Raw genomic sequence first — 23,578 nt, 5'->3', positions numbered from 1 at the left:
GGGAATAGTTCATCTTTTTTGAAAAATGGTGCTAGAGGGGCACCTGGGTGGCACAGCTGGTTAGGAGTCCAACTCTCGGTTTCAGCTCAGGTCATGATCTCAGCGTCATGGGATCAAGACCCGCGTCAGGCTCTGTGCTCAGCAAGGAGTCTGCCTGAGATTCCCTCTCCCTCTGCCTCTTCCTCTGCCCCTCCCATGCATGCATGCTCTCTCTCAGATAAATAAATCTTAAAAAAAAGAAGTGGTGCTATCCACATGAAAAAAGATAAATTTAGACCCCTACCTTGCATCACACACACACGCACACACGCACACACACAAATTGGTCAAAATGGTTCAAAGGCCTAAAAGTAAGCTAACTCTAAATCGCCTAGAAGAAGGCATAAGAGAAAATCTTTGTGACCTTGGGTTAGGCAGAGCTCCTAACTATGTCACCAAAAGCATGATCAATAAGAGTAAAACACTGATAAATTGGAATTCATCAAAATTAAAAGCCTTCACACTTCAAGAGTTTTTCCTTACACAATTAAAAAAGTAAAGAGACAAGCCACAGATACAGAGAAAATATTTGCAAATCATAGTTTTGGTTAAGCAAATATACCCAGAATAAAAAACTTGCAACTCAACAAGAACACAACCTGATTTTAAAATGCATGTAAATATATGAAGTTACCAGAGATAAATCATTAATGAGTACATTAAGAGCTATCCAAAATCATTAATGATTATAACATGCAAGTTAAAACCACAATCAGGTACCATTACACACACCCAATAGAATGGCTCTAATCAAAAAGACTGGCAATAACAAGAGTTGGTGAGGATGTGGAGAAACCAAAACCCTCATGCGCTGCGTTCTGCGGTGTAAAATGGTGCAACTTCATTGTAAAACTGCTTTAAAATTCCTTAAAATGTTAAATTTACCACATGACCCAGCAATTCTATATCTGGGTTTGTACCCAAGAGAAATGAAAACATTTTCATGTAACGATCTGTTTGCAAATGTTCATAGCAGCGATATTCATAATAGTCCCAAACTAGAAACAATACAAATTTCACCACGTGGGGAATGAGTAAATTAAAAATGTGATACATTCAATGAATGGAAGTTCAACAATTTAAAAAAGGAACTATCGATACATTCTGCAACATGGATGAACCTCAAGTGATGCTCAGTGAAAAAAGCCAGGCACAAAAGGTCACATATTGTCTGATTCCATTTACATGAAATGTCTAGAAATGGCAAATCTGTAGAGACAAAAAACAGATCAGTGGTTACCTGTGGCTGGAGGTGGGAGCAGGGATTGACTTTAAACAGGCAGAAGGAAAAACTTTATGGGGATGGAAATGTTCTAAAACTGGATTGTGATGGTTGTACAATTCCATACATTTACTTAAAAATTATTGATTAGGGATGCCTGGGTGGTTGAGTTGGTTGAGCGTCTGCCTTCAACTCAGATCATGATCCCAGGGTCCTGGGATTGAGTCCTGCATCAGGCTCCTAGCTCAGTGGGGAGCCGGCTTCTCCTCTGCCTGCAGCTCGCCCTGCTTGTGCTCTTTCCCTCTCTCTCTCTGACAAATTTAAAAAATCTTAAACTGCCAAACCAAATTTCTAAAAAAAAATTATTGATTTATATGCCTTACAATGATTAAATTTTATCATATGTAAATTACATCTCAGAGTAAAAATAGAACAAAATTAAATTATGGTTGGGTTTCAATTATTGATTATAGTATGGATAAGGTCATTTGAAATTAGCAATAACGAAAACAACAGAAACAATGTTTTAAAACTCTGGAACAATATTTCCAAGTGGTTTCAACAAAATATAGGTGATATGAAGATATTAAGTAAATTGTACAAACATATTATAAAATTTTGTACAGCCCTATTATTGTAAAATCTTCAAGACCCTTTGTTAAATGACATTAACAAAACAGTACTAACCCATAAATGGATGTGATATATTCATGTACTTGTGTGTGTGTGTGTGTGTGTGCCCACGTGTGTGTACATATGTAAGTGCACTGAGAAGGTAAAATAAGGGAGTAAGGGAAGATTGCTAACACTCTCAGTTGTTTGACTTTTTTATAGGCCTGTACCTCGGTCTTGTTTTGTAATTTATAAGGAATTTAAGGCAAATAACAATCAAACATACAGTACCCATTACACTTTACAGAATATGGCCAAGGATATATACAGAGGAAATTTGTAGCCTTTCTTATTAAACAAGAAAAAATAAAAAGAAGGAAATAGTCAACTCAAGAAGCTAGAAAGGTAGGGGCGCCTGAGTTGCTCTGTCAGTTAAGCATCTGCCTTCGGCTCAGGTCATGATCCCGGGGTCCTGGAATCAAGCCCCGCATCGGGCTCCCTGCTCAGTAGGGAGTGTGCTCTTCCTCTTCCTGTGCCCCTGCCCCCATCCCCCGCCCCTGCTCATGGTCTCTCTCAAATAAATAAATAAAATCTTTTTAAAAAAGAGAAGCTAGAAAGGTGCAGCCACTGTGAAAGACAATATGGAAGTACCTCAAAAAATTAAAAATAGAACTACCATATGATCTAGTGATTCCACTACTGGGTATTTACTCAAAGAAAATGAAAACACCAGGGATGCCTGGGTGACTCAGTTGGTTAAGCGTCCAGGGTCCTGGGCTCGAGCCCCACGTCAGGCTCCCTGCTCAGTGGGGAGCCTGCTTCTCCCTCTCCCACTCCCCCTGCTTGTGTTCCCTCTCTCGCTGTGTCTGTCTCTGTCAAATAAATACATAAAATCTTAAAAAAAAAAAAAAGATGAAAACACTAATTTGAAAAGATAATATGCACCTCTATGTTTATAGCAGCATAATTTACAACAGCCAAGATACGGAAGCAGCCCAAGTGTCCATCGACTGATGAATGGATAAAGGAAATGTGGTGTGTGTGTGTGTGTGTGTGTGTGTATATGTATGTATATGTATATATATGGAATATTACTCAGCCATAAAAAAGAATGAGATCTTGCCATTTGCAATGAGGTGGATGGACCTAGAGGGTGTTACGCTAAGTGAAATTAGTCAGTCAGAGAAAGACAAATACCATATGATTTCACTTATATGTGGGATCTAAAAAATAAAAATGAACAACAACAAAAACAGACTCTTAAATACAGAGAACTTGTAGTTGCCAAAGGGGAAGTGGGTGGGGGGATGGGTGAGATAGATAAAGGGCATTAAGAGGTACAAACCTGCAGTTAGAAAATAAGTCGCAGGGATTCAATATGGTCAACAATATTGTAATAATGTTGTATGGTGACTACACTTACTGTGATGAGCACTGAGTAATGTATAGAATCATCTAATCACTATGTTGCACACCTGTAACTGACATAACATTGTATGCCAATTATACTTCAATAATAAAAAAAAATTTAGGGGCGCCTGGGTGGCTCAGTTGGTTAAGCGACTGCCTTCGGCTCAGGTCATGATCCCGGAGTCCCTGGATCGAGTCCCGCATCGGGCTCCCTGCTCGGCAGGGAGTCTGCTTCGTCCTCTGACCCTATCCCCTCTTATGTGTTCTCTCTCTCTCATTCGCTCTCTCTCAAATAAATAAATAAAATCTTTAAAAAAAAAATTTAAAGAAGCTAGAAAAAAGGAAAAAAATACAGTTTTAAAATATTATAAAAAATAAAAGCTAAAGTTAATTAGAAAATAGAAAAACAGAAAAAGCAGATTGACAGATCCAAGAACTGGTTCTTTTGTAAAAACCTGAACACTAATGGGGAAAAAGCCTCTTCACTGGTTTTCATAAACAATATACACTTTGAAAGCTTTCAAACTTCTGAGAGACTTTCTTTTTCCTAGAGATTGGGGTGGGGGCGCTGCACAGAGCCCCTGGATGGACAACTTGAAGTCGCAGCTTTTCGGTTGATGTGGAATGAGGGAGGCTCTCCCCGGCCATTCAGGCCACAGAGTGCACCCAGCCTTCTTACACCTCAGCAGCTCCTTAGCTCCTATTCTGTTCTTCTTACACATTTAACACACCAGACACACACGCGCACACACACACCCCAGTTCTTCCTTTAAGATGAACTCTGGGGCCAAGGTAAAGAGCGTTCTTTTCACTTGCAGGGAGGATGGGGCCCTGAGGGCTGGAGTGCACGCGTCTGACCCGGCTCAGCCCCGCAGCCTGTACTCCCGCCCACCCCGCCCAGGGTCCCAGGAGAGCAGATTCAGGCACCAGTTATCTAGCCTGTATCTCCCCGCCGGTGACTGGACAGCCCCACGTGGAGCCAAGGCCTGGGACCCCTGACCTGGGGAGCTGGGGAGGAGAGAGCACCCACCTGGATCAGGCTGGGCTCCCGGCCTTTGTCAGTTAGCACCATGGTGTTCCGCCCCTGCAGGTACTTGTCCCTGTGGGCTTGGATCTCGTAAGCCAGGGTGGATTTCCGACTTAGGAAGCGCTCAAGACAGGGGGCCGGCTGAGATGGCAAGACCATCACTTTTCCATCTGTGAGATCGTCTTGTGAGATGGGCAGCCCCAGCTCTTGGCTCAAGTCCTTGACCATGGTGGAGGACGGCAGCAGGTCTCTGGTGATCACCTCCCTGAGCTTGGTGCAGTGATGGCAGATGCTGTAGATCCTGCAAGGCAGAGGGCCACCCACATGGCCTCACCTACCTTTCAAGATCCATCAAACCAGTCCCGTCTTCCAAGAGAACATGAAGCTCAGGGGCTGTTTAGCTCATCCCAGGTCACAGAACTCAGAGATGCAAAGCTTCGATTCCACCTGGACGAGCCCACAAAAGAGAATGCCTCCTTTTTGCTCTCCTCCCAGCCCCCAGAAGCTAATGGCTTCCCACAGTCCACTCTGATTATTTTTCTGCTACTGTGGCCTTATTCCATGCCTGTCACCAACCCACACCCCACCAGGGAGCAGCCCAACCAGCTAGCCATCAGGGGTGTAGATCTCCCGCCACAGGAAGAGGGCACTGTACACTCAGCCTCGTATCTCAGCAAAGCACAAGGAATGAGCGGTCACCCTCCCACCCCTGCCCTGAGAGTCCTCCTCGCTGCCCTCTCCCAGGGGCCCGCTGTGCTGTGGGCACTTGGTTCACGCGGACGCTCTGCAGAATCCATGTCAGGAGCTGTTATTTGCTGCTCAGTGTCTCTGGCACTTCTGAGGTCCAGTGTGAGGCGCATGCCTGAGGACAGTCTCTGCCTTTCACCAGCTGAGGTCCCTGGCCCACCCCTTGGCCTTTCAGATGCGAATAAAGCCATGATGAATGTGCAGCTACCTGGGATGCTGTGAATGCTTAATAAATAGCAGTTTTCTTCCCTTTCCCTAAGGCAGGGCAGGGCCCAGCGTCCCCTCACTGACCGCCGAGGCTCTGGACACCCAAATGCTCCAGCACCTCCCCAGCACGAGCCTGCTGAGGCCCACTGCACCGTCCACCCTTCTTGACTTGCAGCTTCAGCCTGCCGTTGTGTGGTTCGCAACCCACACCTGCCTGGCCCCTCAGGCAGAGCTGCAGGTGGAGAGGTGGGGGATAATAGGACTAAGTCCCCTCTCTCCGCATCACTCGGCTCTCTCCCTTCCTCTCTCTCCTGGCTCCACCCTCTCCTTTACTAATACATTTGATAAGCTGGGAGCCAACTCTCAGCCAGGGCTGTTGCTGGCTTTAAAGCCTAAAGAGATGGTTTGCACCCCCAGCCGCAGACTACAGCGAGTGGACGGTCTACCCGATGAAGGCCTGCTCACTGCCGCTCAAGGTCAGCCCTTCGTGACTTCCTGAAAAAACCAGCTACTGTCCTTCACTGCCCCCACAAAGCCCAGCACAGGCTGGCCATGGTCCCAGGGGTCCCACTGCACTACACTTTGTCAGTCTCCACTCCAAACTGGGGGTGCCTCGCTCAGCCCTCCTGCTCCCTACGTGAATGGAGAAGGCCCTCCCAGAGCATGAGCCATGCTCAATCCAGCGGGAGGAGTTCACGGCTTCACAGGGTCACCAGCAGAAGGCCTGGGGGCAGGGCAGGGGGGGAGGTCCCCAGTACTAGAGTAGAAGGAACAGCACAGGTAAAGGCAGGCACACAGTGGAAGATCTAGATCTTTGGAGGATACCTTTCTGCACAGGAGGTTAGGGAAGAAGCAAAGAAAAGCAAACATTCAGTTGGTAGAGAAAACTGTTGCAGGCCTGGTGGATCTGGTTCTGGTCCTCCTCACTCACTGCTCAGGCTGTTCCAGGCTATTCCCCAAGAACAGCAGAGAGCTTCGTGTGACCTGTGTTGGAGTAAATTGCCCTTCTTTCCCCAGTGTTTCCAAAACCCCCCTGGGAGAGTGTGTGGAATAGTCACTGGGAATGACACAGGCTCAGGGTCCCTTGGAACTGAATTCCACTCCTGGCTCGGCTCCTTTGGGCATAAAGAATAATAAAAACTGGGGCACCTGGGTGGCTCAGTCGTTAAGCGTCATGGTCCCAGGGTCCTGGGATCGAGCCCCGCATCAGGCTCCCTGCTCCGCGGGGAGCCTGCTTCTCCCTCTGCCTCTGCCCCTGGCCCCTGGAGGGGCTCCTGCACCACCCCAGGGCACCCCCCACCATGGGCACCCCCAGGGAGGTGGCCTTCACCCCCGTGGCAGCCTGGTGCACCTGGTCAGGGCCTGGAAGGCCTTCTGTAGAACGCTGTTGCGGATGCAGAGTGCCGAGCACTTCATGAGCTGTGACAGCGGCTTGAAGAGGTGCACTTGGTATAGGATGGTCTCCAGGTCGGCGTAGAGGCGGTGGTGGAACCGCAGTGCCGAGTTGTAGAGCACCTTGGAACTGCCCTGTTCTGCTTTGGTGACTCTGCAAGGAGGCCACAGGGCAAGGCTTTAGCGCTGCTCTGCGGCCTCCTGGAACGCTCCACGGTTTTGCCCTTTGGCAGAACTTTTTTCTTTTCCTTTTTCTTTCTCTTTTTGCTTGTTTAAAAACACACGAACAAAAGGAGTGCATTAATAATAGATCATCTGAAAAAAATAATAAAACAGCTGATAGATGATCTTTCCAAACCTTGGCAGTGAAAATGCTGAACCCTGCCTCATTTTCCTCTCGCCCTGCCCCCGCTCCCATTCTCCGTCCCTGCTCACACCTGGCTCGCTGGCATTCCCGGCCTGGCAGAGTTTCTAAGCACATCCTGCTACGCCACCCCCCTGTGTTGGTACTTGCTGCTCCTGCCTCTGGTGGAAACTGAGGGAAGGCAGCAGAGACACTGCCTATCCCCTCGGTGACTCTGTGTTTGGTCATGGGGTTTCCCCTTTGGTGAAGTACCTGTTCAAGTCTTGCCCACTCTTCCCTTGGCCTGTTTTCATTTTCTTATTGATTCATGGGTGTTTTTACATTCAGGATACCAGCTCCACACACTGCAAATAATTTTTTTCTCAGTCTGTCTTTTCATAATTTTTATGATCTCTTTGGATGAACAGAATTTATTCACTTTAACGTAGCCAGATCCAGCATCTTTTTCCTTTATCCTGTACTTCTGTCTTGTTCAAGAAATCTTTCTTTATCCTACTCATCTAAAAGCTTTCTCATGTTGCTTTTCGGAAGTGGATTTTTCTTTTCTGGTGAACTCTGAATAAGATCAGGTAATTGTGGCCTAGTCGACTGCACTGTGTCCATCAATAAGGCATTCTATTTTTGTCAGATGTCGCCATTGGAGGAAATTAGGTACTGGGTGCATGGAACTACTCTATATCATTTTTGCAACTGATTGTGAATCTATAATTATTCCAAATGGGTTTTAATCTATCTGGAATTTATTTTTGTGAATTGTGTGAACCAGCAAATTAGGAAACTCTCAGTGAATTAGGAACAGAGTGCAACTTCCTCAAATTGATAAAGGACATCTACAAAAAACCTACACCTAACATCATATTTGTGATGCGGAAAGACTAATATCTTCCATCAAGGATCAGAAACAAGACAAGGATGTCACAACTCTTATATGTATAACAGTACTGCAGGTCCTCTCCATCACACAAAGGAAATACAGATTGGAAAGGAAGACACTGCAGATGACACAAACAAATGGAAAGACACTCCATGCTCATGGACTGGAAGAACAAATACTGTGAAGATGTCAATGCTACCTAGAGCAATCCACACATTCAATGCAATCCCCATCAAAATACCAATAGCATTTTTCACAGAGCTAGAACAAACAATCCTAAAATTTGTATGGAACCACCAATCTTGAAAAGAAAAACACAACTGGAGGTATCACAATTCCAGATTCCAAGTTACACTACAGAGCTGTAGTCATCAAAACAGTATGGCACTGGCACAAACAGACACACAGATCAATGGAGCACAATGAAGAGCCCAGAAATAAATGTAGGATTAACATGTCAATTAATGCATGACAAAGGAGGCAAGAATATTCAATGGGAAAACAGTCTCTTCAACAACTGGTGCTGGGAAAACTGGACAGCTACATGCACAGAATGAAACTGAACCACTTTCTTACACCAAACACCAACTCAAATGGATTAAAGACCTAAATAAAACCATAAAACTCCTAGATGAAAACGCAGGCAATAAGCTCTTTGACATTGGTCTAAGTAATATTTTTTTGGTTATGTCTCCTCAGGCGAGGGCAACAAAAGCAAAAATAAACAAATGTAACTACATCACACTAAAAAGCTTTTGCACAGTGAAGGAAATGAACAAAAAGAATAGGTGACCTATTGAATGGGAGAAGCTACTTGCAAACAATATACCTACTAAGGGATTGATATCCACAATATATAAAGAACTCATATGACTCAATACCAAAAACAAAAAAACAAACAACCCAATTAAAAAATGGGCAGAGCAGCTAAATAGAAGCTGATGGCCAACAGACACAATGAAAAGACCTCAACATCCCTGAACATCAGGGAAATGCAAATCACAACCGCAATGGGATACCACCTCACACCTGTCAGATGACTATTATCAAAAACACAAGAAATAACAAGTGTTGGTGACGGAGGATGTGGAGAAAAGGGAACTCTTGTGCACTACGAGTGGGAATGCAAACTGGTGCAGCCACTGTGGAAAACAGCATAGAGATTCCTCAAAATTTAAAAACAGAACTACTTTATCATCCAGCAATTCCACTACTGGGTATTCGGCCAAAAGAAAATGAAAACACTAATTCAAAAAGATACGTGCACCACTATGTTCATTGCAGCATTATTGCAATAACCAGGATATAGAAGCAATCTAAGTGTCCATCAATAGGTGAATGGATAAAGATGTGGGGGGTGTGCGTGTGTAATGGAATATTACTCAGCCATATAAAAGAATGAGATCTTGCCATTTGCAACAACATGAATGAATCTAAAGGGTATTATGCTCAGTGAAATAAGTCAGACAGAGATAGACAAATACTGTATGATTTCACTTACATGTAAAATCTAAAAACCAGCACAAACAAACAAAACAAAACATTCCACAGGTATAGAGATCAAATTGGTAGCTGCTGGGGCTGGGAGTGGGGGAGGAATGGGTGAAACAGGTGATGGGGATTAAGAGGTACAAACTTCCAGTTTTAAAATAAATAAGTCACAGGGTGCCTGGGTGGCTCAGTTGGTTAAGCGACTGCCTTTGGCTCAGGTCATGATCCCAGCATCCTGGGATCGAGTCCCACATCAGGCTCCCCACTCTGCAGGGAGCCTGCTTCTCCCTCTCCCACTCCCCCTGCTTGTGTTCCCTCTCTCGCTGTGTCTCTCTCTGTCAAATAAATGAATAAAATCTTAAATAAATAAATAAATAAATAAATAAATAAATAAATAAATAAGTCACAGGGATGTAATGTGCAGCATAGGGAATAGTCAATAATATTATAATAACTTTGTATAGTGATGGATGGTAACTGGATTTACCGTGGTGATCATTTTGCAATGTATAAAAATATCAAATCACTGTCTTGTACACCTGAAACTAATACAATATTGTAAATCAATTATAATCCAATTAAAAAGAAAAGAAAACATGTCCACCCAAAAACCTGTAAATTATTGTTCACAGCAGCTTCATTTGTAATAATCTAACCAAAATGTCCCTCAACAGATGGATGGTGAAACCATGGCACATCCATTCCATGAAACACTACCCAGCAACAAAAGGGAGCAAACTAAGGATACATGCAAGAATGTGCATCTCTAGCACTTTATGCTGAGTGGAAAAAAACAATCTCCTAAGGTCATCCACTATATGATTCCACTAATATGTAAGATCACATACAGAGGAAAAAATTAAGGAGATGGAAAACAAGATAGTTAAAGAGGGTGGGCATGGCTATGAACACACAGCATGAGCGAGCTCTCTGTGATCTTCATTATAGTAGTGGTCACACAAATTTGTATGTGATAAACTGGTACAAACAACCCACACATTGTATTGACATTGGTCTCCTGGCTTAGATATTGCACTATAGTTAAGTAAGATGTAACCGATGTGGGGAAATGGTATGTGGGATCTCTGTAATAGTCTTTAAACTTCCTATGAATGTATAATTCTTTCAAAAGTTGAAAATGTACACAGATTTTTAATGCAGCTGGAATTGACTTCTGTGAATGGTTTGATGTAGGAAATTATTTTCCTTTTTTCTATGGACAAACAATTTTGCCAACACCATTTTTTGAAAAGTTTCTCCTTTCCTCACAGATTTTTTTTGTCTGCTAGAGGTATTTTTCAATTGAGATTTAATTCAGGTGCCATATAATTCATCCATTTAATGGGTGTAATTCAATCATTTTTAGTCTATTCACAGATACATGCAACCATCTTCACAATTTTCAAGCTTTCTTATCACCTAAAAAAGAAACCTGTACCCACTACCTATCACCCCCTATACTCTCACCCCTTGACCCACAGCCCTAAGTATTCACTGATCCTCTTTCTGTCTCTATGGGTTTGCCTATTTTGGACATTTCATATAAATGACTCAACCAATATGTGGTCTTCTGTGACTGGCTCCTTTCACTTCGCTTCATGTTTTCAAGGGTTATCCATATTGTAGTGTGAGTCAGTATTTCACTACTTTTTATGTCCAAATGATAGTTCATTGTATTTCTATGTCACATTTTGCTTAGCCATTCATCAGTTAATGGACATTTGGATTGTTTCCATCTAATGGCTATTATAGTGCTCTTATAAACAGTTATATACTATTTAGTGTGGACATATGTTCTGTTATCTTGGGCATTTACCTAGAAGGGGGACTGCTGGGTCATACAGTAACTCTTTTTAGTCATTTGAGGAACTGCCAGACTGTTTTCCAAAGTGACTTTACCATCTAATTCATCTAATTCTTACCAGCAGTGAATGACAATTCTGATTTCTCCACATCCTTGTCAACACTTGCTATTATCGGACATGTTTAATTCCAGCCAAACTGGTCTGTGTGAAGTAGTATCAAATCATCTAAATTCACCCTTTTAATGTGTACAATTCAATGGTTTTAGTATATTCATTTGCTGATCTTGCAATGTCACACGTCATATGTCAAGCGACTGCTTACATGTAGGTCTGTATTTGGATTTTCTATTATATTCCATATGTCTGCTTGTCTATCCCTGATCCAATAAATTGTCTTAATCACTAGAGTTTTATAAGAAGCCTTGATACCTTGTAGAACAAGTTCTCCCATCTTGTTCTTATTCGAGTGTTTTTTTTTTTACATGATGATGTAAATTTTTAAATCAGTTTTTCAAGCTCCATACTTTTAAAATTGGGATTGCTTTGAATCGATATATCTGGTTTGCGGGTAACTGACACCTCTATAATACTGAGTGTTCGATTCCATGAACATGGTAGGTCTCTTCACTTATTTAGGTTTCTTTAATGTTTTTAAAGGTTCTATAATATGCATGATAGAGATATTCTAATCCTTTCTGTTGAATTCATGTGAATTTCATATTTTTATACTTTAAAAGCATTAACTTTTTTAAAAAATAATTTTTTGTATGTAGATGGTAGTCAGAAATTCAATAGATTTTTACATTAATGTTTGTATCCAGAAACCTCATTAAACTATCCTATCTGAAAATGTTTTTTATATTCTTGGAATTTCTTATATTTAAACTTATTGACAGTTTAAAACACTTATTTCAATGTCTGTAACATCTATCATTAATTTTCAGCCTTTCTTCTTTTCTAATATAAGCATTTGAGTCTATAAAGTTTCCTCTAACACTTTAACATCACCCCACAAATTTAGATATTATACTATTTTCATTATTGTTCAATTCAATAATGTCTAATTTCTATTACAGTTTCGCTTTTGACCCATGGCTTATTTGGAGGTATTTGTTAATTTCCAAGCATGTGAAATTTTTTTCCTGGTTAATGATTTTTTATTTGTAGTTTAACTGAACTGGGGCCAGTGAACATATTTTATATTATTTCTTCTACTGGGACAAAATTGTTCATGGAGATATAATTCACATACCATACCCCCTGACTTAGCCAAACTGCCAAGTTTGAGGTCATAGTTCCCCAAACTGCCCTGACTTCTGATACCAACTGAAGTTCAAGGGGTTCCTAATACCACCCTCAGGCTCATCAATTTGCTACAAGAACTCACAGAATTCATTGAAAGCTGTTATACTCACACTCACAGCTTATTACAGGGAAAGGATACAGATTAAAATCAGCCAGAGGAAGACACACATAGGGCAGAGTCTAGGATGGTTCTGAACACCAAGTTTCCATTGCTCTTTCTTCATGGAATCAGGATGCGTTGCCCCTGTAACATTGCTGAGGGACAATATGCACAGAGAAGTTCCCCTGAGCCTTGGTATATAGAGTTCTTATTTGGGCTCCATTACAGAGGCATGACTAATTGCTTGACTGCCCACATGGCAATCTCAATCTCCAGATCAACTGACACTGCAAGACCAAAGCCCTAACCCAAAATCACACTGGTGGTCTTTCTGGCATGGCCAACCTCTATCCTATGACTGTCAGGTGCGGTGGTCCCATCCTATCCTAAGTTCTGGTGTAGTCATCCCCCAACCTAAGCAAAGGCACTCCTATTAGGTATGACATATATCACCTCCCAGAAGCCAAAAGCAAAGGCCAGACCTTTTGGGCAAGGCAGGATTCTTTACTGCATACCCTTTTTAGTTGTAATTCACCCTTTTTAATTGTACAATTCAGTGGTTTTTAATATATTAACAATATTGTGCAATCATAAATACCAATTCTAGAAAATTTTCATCACCCCAAGAAGAAACTGTACCCATTAACTTCTTCGTCCCTCCCCTGAGACCTTGGGAACCACTAATCTTCTATCTCTGTAGATTTGACTATTCTAGACATTTCACATAAACAGAATCATACAACATGTGGCCTTTTATGTCTGGCATCTTTTACTCAGTATGTTTTCAAGGTTCATCCATGTTGAAGTGTGTATATCAGTACTTCATTCGTTTTTCATGGCTGAATATTATTCTATTATATGGACATATCACATTTTGTTCATTGGTTAATGGACATTTGAGTTGTTTCCACTTTTTTGACTATTATAAATAATGCTGCTGTGAACATTCACATACAAGTTTTTTGTGTGGACCTGTTTTCAGTTCTCTTAGGCAGGTAACTAGACACAATGCCAGCTTCTCCACAGTGCCTCTCGGCTTACCAACACATCAAGACAGGTCCCCACAGGGCTGCTCTCCCCTCCTGGATGAATGGACTCAACCTCAGGACTACCTGCTGTTGTCAGCATCTGGGTCCTGAGGCATCTGAACTCCAAAGACAGAGAGGGGAAGTTCCCAGACTAAAAAAGGGAGGTCCTGGGGCACCTGGGTGGTTCAGTCGGTTAAGCGTCTGACTTTGGCTCAGGTCATGATCTCAGGGTCCTGGGATTGAGCCCCATGTTTGACTCTGCACTCAGCAGGAAGTCTGTTTCTCCCTCTCCCTCTGCTCCTCCCCCACAACTTGTTCTCTCACTCTCTCAAATAAGTAAAATCTAAAAAATAAAAATAAAGAAAAGAGGTCCTTTAAATCCAAACTAGGATACTTGCAAATAACAAAAGGAAAAGAGAATTGTCATGAAGCCAAAACTAAAGAATGGAAGGACCATAAGGGGCCACCTGCTCCAGCCCAGAATCTGAAACTTTAATTGTCTCTACAATATTCCCATTGAGCAGTCATCAGGTGCTCCTGAAGATCATCAGGGAAGGGGAACTTTCTGCAGCCTAGGCAGCTTCTCCAGCCTCAAAATAATCAGATAGGTCTCCTTAGACCTGGTGGAAATCTATTCCTCTGTGGTATCCATCTTAGGGCCATACAGAACTTTCTTCTCCCTGTTAGCCAAGTAGGCCCCTCAGAAGTCTGAAGGGAGGGCCCATTTTCCTGAACCACCCTCTCTTCTACGTGCCCCTAAAGTCTTCCCTTCAACTAAAGGCAAGCAATTCCTCCTGGGATCAAGGCCAATTATGGAACCCTGTGAAGTGCTCTATAATAAACCCCGAGAGGAACTGGATCAACGTTTCTTTCCTCATCCTTAAGATGAGGACACTAAACCTGAACCTGGCTTCAAAAGATTTCCCCACTCCACTCACTCAGCATCCCGACATCATGACTTTTACGCGAAACACAAAAAACCACACACCCACCGGCTTTGATGGCTGTCCCATAACCGCTTCAAGCCTTGGTCAGCTAAACCCTCCAGAATGAGAAGGTGGATCTTCCCATCCAGCAGGTGGAAGCCAGTGAGCACATCCAGGTCCTGCCTTTCCTGGATCTTCACCCGCATCTTAAAGGCCGACAGGATCTGCTGAATGTCCCTGATAGGGTACGCCTCCATATCAAGGGCCTTGGCATTGATCATGGTGATGTCCTGCAGCAGGTCATGGAAGAGGGAGATCTTCTTGGAGTCAAACACGAAAATGATGCGGCCAAACTGGGTGCCTGTAAATTCTGGGTCAGGGGCTTCAGCCCTGGCCCGCAGTGGCACAGCAATGTCCACCCGCAGCTTGAGCACAGAGTTGGCCTCGAGGTAATTACCCATTGGCATTGGGTTGTGCTGGAAGCCATCTGTGGGGACCCGAAATCCCACAACCTTCCTGCTTCTGCCATTCTGGCCACGGTGTGTGGGCCTGGGCTCACAGCTGTGGATGGGGACGGCCAAGTTCAAGTACTTGTGGCCAAGGAGAAGGTCGGCAAAACTGACCTGGGCAACCCCATAAGGGTCCCATATTTTGTTGTGGGATTCAAAGGGGTTGCTCTCCGTCTCTTCCGGAGAGATGAGGGACTGGAGGTTGAGGTATGCATCCAAGGGGTCATCCCCAAACAAGGTGGGCTTCCGGAAATACTCCTCTAACTTGCGGTCCCTGTCATGAACTTGCACCACCATGGGGGGCCCCTCCAGATATTCCCTCAGGTCACTGGGCTGCATTGCCCCGAGAAAGATGACATTGATGTCCTGGAAGCGGATGTGGGTTCCATGGGGCCGCCCCTCTGTTCTGTGAACTGGAGTCTTAAAGAACTGGTACTTGCAGTACACAGGGATGCACAGCCTCTAGGAGGGAATGAAATGACAACAGATCAACAGGCTGCAGTGGTGGTCACTCTGCCTCCCCTTTAAAGGTAGCCCACAGGGGGCTCAAATCCTAGTGCCACATTTGCCACCTGCAACCCCTGTGGCCTGGATTTCCTCACCCACAAAAGTACCAATGAAAGAGCCTGCTCTGCTAGGTCATCCCCAGGATTAAGTGACATACATGAAAGCACCAAGATGGTGGCTGACACAAGACAGGGGCTTAATAAGTATTAAGTCACTATTTCCTCCTCCCAAACTAAGTGCCATGAAGACAGGCCCTGTGCATTTTGCACATCTGTATTTTTACTTCCAAGCCCAAAGCTAGGTGCAGATAAGTGGTTTTTAGAAAAGGTAATCCATATTTCCCAGACATCTGGAGAGTTGGCATAAGATCACCTTTGGCATATTAATAGGTATCTAAGCAGAAAGCTACAACAAGGTGAAGAAGGGCTCAGAGGTCTGGGGTTTAACAGGGCATGGAAAATGAGATGCAAAGGAGGGACAGAAAATAGGGTATCTTGCATATTTTAATCTTGATGCTAAAATTTTATAATCAAAAGTTAACCCTTATGCAAGTTTGTGATCTGAATTCATACTCCAAGTGTACTATTTATTTTACACGGAAACTTTTAAATAATCCTGGGTTGGTATGCTCCCAGGTACCTGGTGAAGTTATCAAAAAACCTTCTAGAGGGGCGCCTGGGTGGCTCAGTCGTTAAGCGTCTGCCTTCAGCTCAGGTCATGATCCCAGGGTCCTGGGATCGAGCCCTGCATTGGGCTCCCTGCTCAGCGGGAAGCCTGTCTCTCCCTCTCTCCCACTCCCCCTGCTTGTGTTCCCTCTCTTGCTATCTCTCTGTCAAATAAATAAATTAAATAAATTAATAAATAAAATCTTAAAAAAAAAAAAAACCCCTTCTAGAGAATCTACTTTCAACCTAGGCCTCAAAGAATCCCCATGGAGAAAGTTCAATTAAATGTGTAACCACAGTAAAAATTACAAAATACCTAAGGTAAAAGGTACTACTAGCAAAATTGGTTGCACAATGGCATAAGATATTAGAATGATCAGATACATAAACTAAATATATTTGTTTAGTTATGTGTATAAAAAGGAACATCATCAAAGTCAAATCTATTGTATTTCTATTTACTAGCAATGAATAATTTAAAAATATCACCTACAATAGCATAAAAACATAAAATGCTTGAAAGAAATGCAATGAAAAATGTGTAAGACCTGTACACTGAAAAGAACAAAATAGTGCAGAGAGATATTAAAGAAAATCTAAATAGAGGAATATAAATTTTCATGGATAGGAAAATGCAATTAATTCTAGATGAATCATAGACCTAAATATAAAGCTAAAATTATACATCTTCAAGAAGAAGACATAGGAGAGAATCTTCATGAACATGGGAAAATATTTCCTTGACAGGACACAAAAAACACTATAACAGCCAAAGCTGATAAAATGGGCTTTACAAATAAAGTCAAGCCCTAGACTGGCATAAAATATGTACAATACATATATATCTAACAAAGGACTTGTATACAGAGTATAAAAAGAACATTCATAAAACAATAGTAAAAGAGAAAAAATTAAGAATGGTAAAAGATGAACTTTAAAATTTGGTTAAGTGGAATAAGCACACCCCACCCTGAATCTCCCAGTGAATGCAACCAGAAACCATAGACAGAATGTGTGGAGCAGCTATCAGAGGCCCCTGAAAAGTAAAAGGTAATGGGATAATGGGGAATGGAAACCAAACTCAAAGTACAACCAACGTAGCTATGAGTTTCCTGGGTTTATTTTCCTCCTGTATGTCACAGACTGGACTCAGAAGGAAGCCTGAATCCCAGAATTGTGCAGCAGGCATGGACAGTCAGAGCTCTAAGCGAAGCCCTCTCTTTCTGTTCTAAGGAATGGGAGGAAGGACCCCCATAGGATAGAAAGAGTGGGAGTTTGGAGGGATCTAGGTTGTTTTTCTCTCCTGGCCCTGCCCTCATGCAAGTTCAAGTTCCAAAGCTACACTCCAATGGCAGTGGCAGCAGCTGGGCAGGGACCTAAAAATCTGAGAGAGGGAAATCCTTTTTGACCAGAGGAACTGTGATACAAAAAGTACGTGGTAAACCCTCAATATTGTTTTTACTCTACATATCTTCCCACCACCTGTCCTCAGAGGCAGACTGAGTCCAAGGAAGGGCATGTCAGAGTGGAAACACTACAGGTACACCTTTCAAGCCAGCAGACCAGGAAGAGGATTCCTTAGGACCTGGAGAGTGTAGAAAGGGGGGAAATCAAGAAAGGGGTTCCATAAAGTTATGTGTAAACTTGGGCTTATCCCTGAACTGTGCATGTGTGGATCTGGCCTTAAGCAGCATACCAGGGGTTTTGAGAACTGAACTACAGAGACCATGGCACAGGTCTGACTGGCCCCTGAATACTGCACATGCAGGACAGACTTGGATTTCACTACAAAATCTTTGAAAACTGAATTGGCCTTAAAACCACAGCCACAGAAGGTAAATTGGAAATTACAGCTTGACCCTAAGGTTACTGTCTAATAAAACAAAAAGCCAACATTCTCCATAGGATTTAAACAAGACCCAGGGTCTCACAACATAATATTTAAAATGTCTAACATATAATTCAAAATTACTTGACATACAAAGAAGCGGGAATGCTGACTAATTATCAAGGGGAGAGACAACAAACAGATGCGAACTCTGAGATGACTTGAATACTGGAATTATCTGATGAAAACTTTAAGACAATTATAAACATTCTCCAAGTAGCTGCAAACATTCTTGAAACAAATGGAGGTAGCCAGTCTCAGCAAATGGAAACTATAATGAAGAACCAAATGGAAATTTTTTTTTTTTTTTTAAGAAAGATTTTCTTTTTTTTTCTTTTTTATTTATTTATTTGAGAGAGAGAATGAGACAGAGAGAGCACGAGATGGGGGAGGGTCAGAGGGAGAAGCAGGCTCCCCGCCGAGCAGGGAGCCCGATGCGGGACTCGATCCCGGGACTCCAGGATCATGACCTGAGCCGAAGGCAGTCGCTTAACCAACTGAGCCACCCAGGCGCCCCAAATGGAAATTTTATAAATGAAAAATATAATACCTAAAATTAAAAATTCACTGGATGATCCAAAGAACAAAATGGAGATGGCAGAGGAATGAATAAGTAGTGAACTTGAGTACAGATCAATATAAAGTATGCAATCTAAGTGGCGCCTGGGTAGCACAGTTGGTTAAGTTTCTGACTCTTGGTTTCAGCTCAGATCGTGATGTCAGGGTCATGAGATCGAGCCCCATGTTGGGCTCTGCACTCAGTACAGAGTCTGCTAGGGATGCTCTCTCCCTCTGCCTTTACCCCCACCCCCCAACACACACACACTCTCTACCTCTCTCTCTAAAATAAATAAATCTTTTTTTAAAATAAAGTATGCAATCTGAACACAGAGAGAAAAAAGATTGAAAAGTAAAAGTAAACTGAGCCTCAGGGACTTGTGGGACAATACCAAAAGGTCTAACATTTGTATCATCAGAGTTCCAGAAGAAGAAAAGAAATGTGTAGAAAAGATATTTGAGGAGGCTGGGAAGATGGCAGAATAGGAGGACCCTAAGCGTGCCTCTTCCCATGGATACAACTAGATAACACTCACTTCAGTGTAAATAGCTCAGAAAACGATCTGAAGATGGACAGAACAAACTCCAAAACTAAAGATAGAGAAGAGACCACATCAAAGAAGGTAAGAAGGAGAAAGACAGAGTTGGGGAGCAAGATGGACTGTGGCCATCTGTGGTGCAGAAGGAGCCAGTGGTGCAGAGAAGAGTAAAACATGGACTTGCATACTTGCCCACAAGGGGAAGACAAATCCCCATAACATTTGGCACTGAAAGCAAGGGGGGCCAAATTTCATGAGTTCTTACAACCAGTGGAACTTAAAGCCTGGAATTTTAAAAATCAGCAGGCTCAGTCCTAGGGGAGCCTGGAAGGCATTAGGAAGAAGAGTCCTTGCCCTTAAAGAGACAGCATGACAAACAACCCATGCAGATATAGCCTAGAAGCAGCAGTTTAAAAAAATGCCATGGCGGGGGGGGGAGGCACAGATGAGAGTCAGAGTGATTTACTCATCCGAGAGCATGGCCCAGAGAGGCAGGGATCACTGGAAGACCTCTCCAGGAACAAAGGAGTTGGCAGGTGCCATTTCCTTCCCCTGCCCCCCAGCATAAACACGAGGCCATCTGTGGGAACCAGTGCACCCTTGACACTCACTATCTAACTTGCTTACACCAAGCCCTCTGCCCCACCCCCTGCACTTCAGCAGGTCCACCCTTCCCACTCATGCTTGCCTCAGTACCCACACTGCAGGGCCCCTACCCCAGAAAACTGGCACAAACTCCACCAACACCTCACCTCGTGACCTGGTATTTTGCTGGACCTCAGTTCCAGTGGCAGCAGCTGTGTCGGCAGATCTCATTTCAGAAGCAGCCAGTGTACACCTAGTTAAAATGCACTGCACCCCTGCTGGGAACCAAATACTGCCCATAACAGGCAAAGAGAGCCTCTGCAGACAACTGGACTGAAAAAAAGTGGGGGGGCAGGACTCAACAGCAAGGCATAGGCAGCACACACAGGAGACATTCCCTGGAAGCGCCAGGTCCTGGGCAACAGGGGACACCGCACTGCAGGGCACTACAGGACCTCTTCTTTATAAGGCTGTTACCTTCAAGAGCAGGAGAAGTAGCTGACTTTCCTAACACACAGAAACAGACACAGAGAGTTAGACAAAATGAGGAGACAAAGAAATATGTCCAAATTAAAGAATAGGACCAAACCACAGCAAGAGACCTAAGTGAAACAGATAAAAGTAATATGCCTGACAGAGAATTTAAAGTAATGATCATAAAGATACTCACTGGATTTGAGAAAATAGTGGAGGACATCAGTGAAATCCTTAACAATGAGATAAAAAAGAATCAATCAGAGATGAAGAACACAATAAATTAAATTTAAAATACATTTGACGGAATAAATAAAACGTTAGATGAAGCAGAGGAATGAATTAATGACCTGGAAGACAGTAATGGAAAGTAACCAAGATGAGCAAATGAGATGAAAAATACACAAATTGAGAATAGTCTTAGGGAACTCAGTGACTCCATAATAACATTCGCATTACAGGGATCCCAGAAGAAGAGAGAGAAAACGGGTCAGAAAATTTATTTGAAGAAATAATAGCTAAAAACTTCCCTAATCTGGAGAAGGAAACAGATATCCAGATCCAGGAGGCACAGAGTCACCCCCAAAAATCAACCCAAGGAGGTCCATACAAAGACACATAGTAATTAAAATGGCAAAAAGTAGCGATAAAGAAAAAAATTTTAAACCAGCAAGAGAAAAAGAAGACAGTTACATACAAGGGAAACTCCACAAGGCTATTAGCAAATTTTTCAGCAGAAATTTTGCAGGCCAGAAGGGACTGGTAAGATATCTTCAAAGTGCTGAAAGGGAAAAATCTACAGCCAAGAACACTCTATCCAGCAAGGCTATCATTCAGAATAGAAGGACAAATAGAGTTTCTCAAACAAAAACTAAAGGAATTCATGACCACTGAATAACCCTGCAAGAAATAATAAAAGGAACTCTTTGAATGGAAAGAACACAAGTGAGTATGAAAAGTAAAAAACAAACAAACAAAAAAACCAGAGGATTAAAAATAAGCATTTCTGTAAATATCAGTCAAGGGATTCATAAAATAAAAGGATGTAAAATATGACATCATAGGGCACTAAAACATGGAGGGGAGTGGAGTAAAAAATGAGTTCAAACTTAAGCAACCATCAACTTAATATAAACTGCTATACAAACATATTGGTAACCACAAATCAAAACCATTAATAAATATGCAAAGAATAAAGAGAAAGAAACCCAAATATATCACTAAAGAAAATCATCAAACCATGAAAGAGAGAAAGACAAGAAAGAATCAGAGAAAATCTTCAGAAACAACCATAAAACAAGTAATAAAATAGCAATAAATACAGAACTATCAATACAAAAGACTCATTGTAGACCTAAAGGCACCTGCAGATTGAAAGTAAGGGGGTGGAGAAACATCTATCATGCAAATGGATGTCAAAAGAAAGCTGAAGTAGCAGTACTTACATTGGATAAAATAGACTTTAAAACAAAGACTGTAACAAGAGGCAAAGAAGGGCACTATATAATCATAAAGGGGACAACCCAACAAGAAGATCTAACAGCTGTAGATATTTATGCACCCAACATAAGAGCACCCAAACACATAAAATAGTTAATAACAAGCATAAAGGAACTAATTGATAATAATGAATTAATAGTAGGGGGCTTTAACACTTCCACTTACATCAATGCAGAGATCATCTAAATAGAAAATCAACAAGGAAACAGTGGCTTTGAATGACACATTGTACCAGATGGATCTAACAGATACGTTCAGAACATTCCATACTAGGGGCACCTGGGTAGCTCAGTCAGTTAAGTGTCTGCCTTCAGCTCAGATCATGATTTAGGGTCCTGGAATCGAGCCCTACATTGGGCTCTCTGCTCAGTGGGGAGCATGCTTCTCCCTCTCCTGCTGCCCCTCAGCTCCAGCTTGTGCTCTCTCTCTCAAATGGATAAATAAAATCTTAAAAAAAAAAAAAAAAGAACATTCCATCCTAAAACAGAATACACATTTTTTTTTTCAAGTGCACATGAAACATTCTCCAGAATAGATCACATATTAGGCCACAAAATAAGACTCAACAAATTCAAGAACATCGAAATCATACCATGCATCTTTTCTGAACACAATGCTATGAAACTAGAAGTCAATTACAAGAAGAAATCTGGAAAGACCACAAACACATGGAGGTTAAATAACATGCTACTAAACATGAATGAGTCAACTGGGAAATAAAGAAGAAATAAAAAAGTACATGGAAACAAATGAAAACAAAAACACAAAGTTCAAAGCCTTTGTGACACAGCAAAAATTATTCTAGGGAGGATGTTTGTAGCAATACAGACCTACCTCAAGAAGTGAGAAAAATCTCAACTAAACAACCTAACCTTACACCTAAAGGAGCTACAAAAAGAACAACAAACAAAACTTAAAGCCAGCAGAAGGAAGGATATAATAAAGATTAGAGCAGAGAAAAAATGACATAGAAACTAAACAAAAAAACAATAAAACAGATCAATGAAACTGGTTCATCAACAATAATCAATAAAATTGATAAACGCCTAGCCAGACTTCTCAACAAAGAGAGAGAGAGGACCTAATTAAATAAAGTCATATATAAGAGAGGGGAGATAACCAATACCACAGAAATACAAACAAGTATAAGAGAATATTATGAAAACTATATGCCAACAAATTGGACAACCTAGAAGAAACGGATAAATTCCTAGAAACATATAACCTACCAAAACTGAATCAAGAAGAAATCGAAAATTTGAACAGACCAATTACCAGCAAAGAAACTGAGTCAGTAATCACAAAACTCCCAACAAACAAAAGTCCAGGACCATTTGCTTCACAGGAAAATTCTACCAGACATTTAAGAAGAGTTAATACCTATTCTTCTCAAACCATTTCAAAGAATAGAAAAGAAAGGAAAACTTCCAAATTCGTTCTATGAGGCCAGCATTACCCTTATACCAAAACCCAATAAAGATACCAGAGAAAAAGAGAACTATAGGGCATTATCTCTGATGAACATAGAATGCAAAATTCCTCAAAAAAATAATAGCAAACCGAATCCAACAATACATTAAAAAAATCATTCACCACAATCAAGTGGGATTTATTCCTGGGTTGCAAGGGTGGTTCAGTATTTGCAAATCAATCAATGTGATGCATCACAACAATAAGAGAAATGATAAGAACCATATGATCATTTTGATACAGAAAAATCATTTAACAAAGTACATTATTCATTAAAAAAAACCTCCACAAAGTAGGTTTACAGGGGACATACCTCAACATAATAAAGGCCGTA

The 23,578-nt window shown here is 42.0% G+C and overlaps 1 protein-coding gene across 1 annotated transcript in view; it reads right to left on the bottom strand.

Moving 5' to 3' along the window:
- Positions 1-3,817: 3,817 nt before the first annotated feature.
- The window catches only part of CFAP92 (cilia and flagella associated protein 92 (putative)), a 32,038-nt gene continuing 12,277 nt past the window's right edge, over positions 3,818-23,578 (bottom strand). The window contains exons 3-4 of the mRNA XM_034998079.1: positions 14,616-15,520; positions 3,818-6,810 (exon numbers count right to left, since the gene is read on the bottom strand). Coding sequence (XP_034853970.1) covers positions 6,591-6,810; positions 14,616-15,520 — 1,125 coding nt within the window. The 3' untranslated portion in view covers positions 3,818-6,590. The remainder of the gene's footprint in view (positions 6,811-14,615; positions 15,521-23,578) is intronic.

This window comes from Mirounga leonina, unplaced genomic scaffold, assembly GCF_011800145.1.
Source record: "Mirounga leonina isolate KUSES-001 unplaced genomic scaffold, KU_Mleo_1.0 Mir_94, whole genome shotgun sequence".
Classification (NCBI taxonomy): domain Eukaryota; kingdom Metazoa; phylum Chordata; class Mammalia; order Carnivora; family Phocidae; genus Mirounga; species Mirounga leonina.
This window is presented reverse-complemented; position numbering and strand designations above follow the sequence as displayed.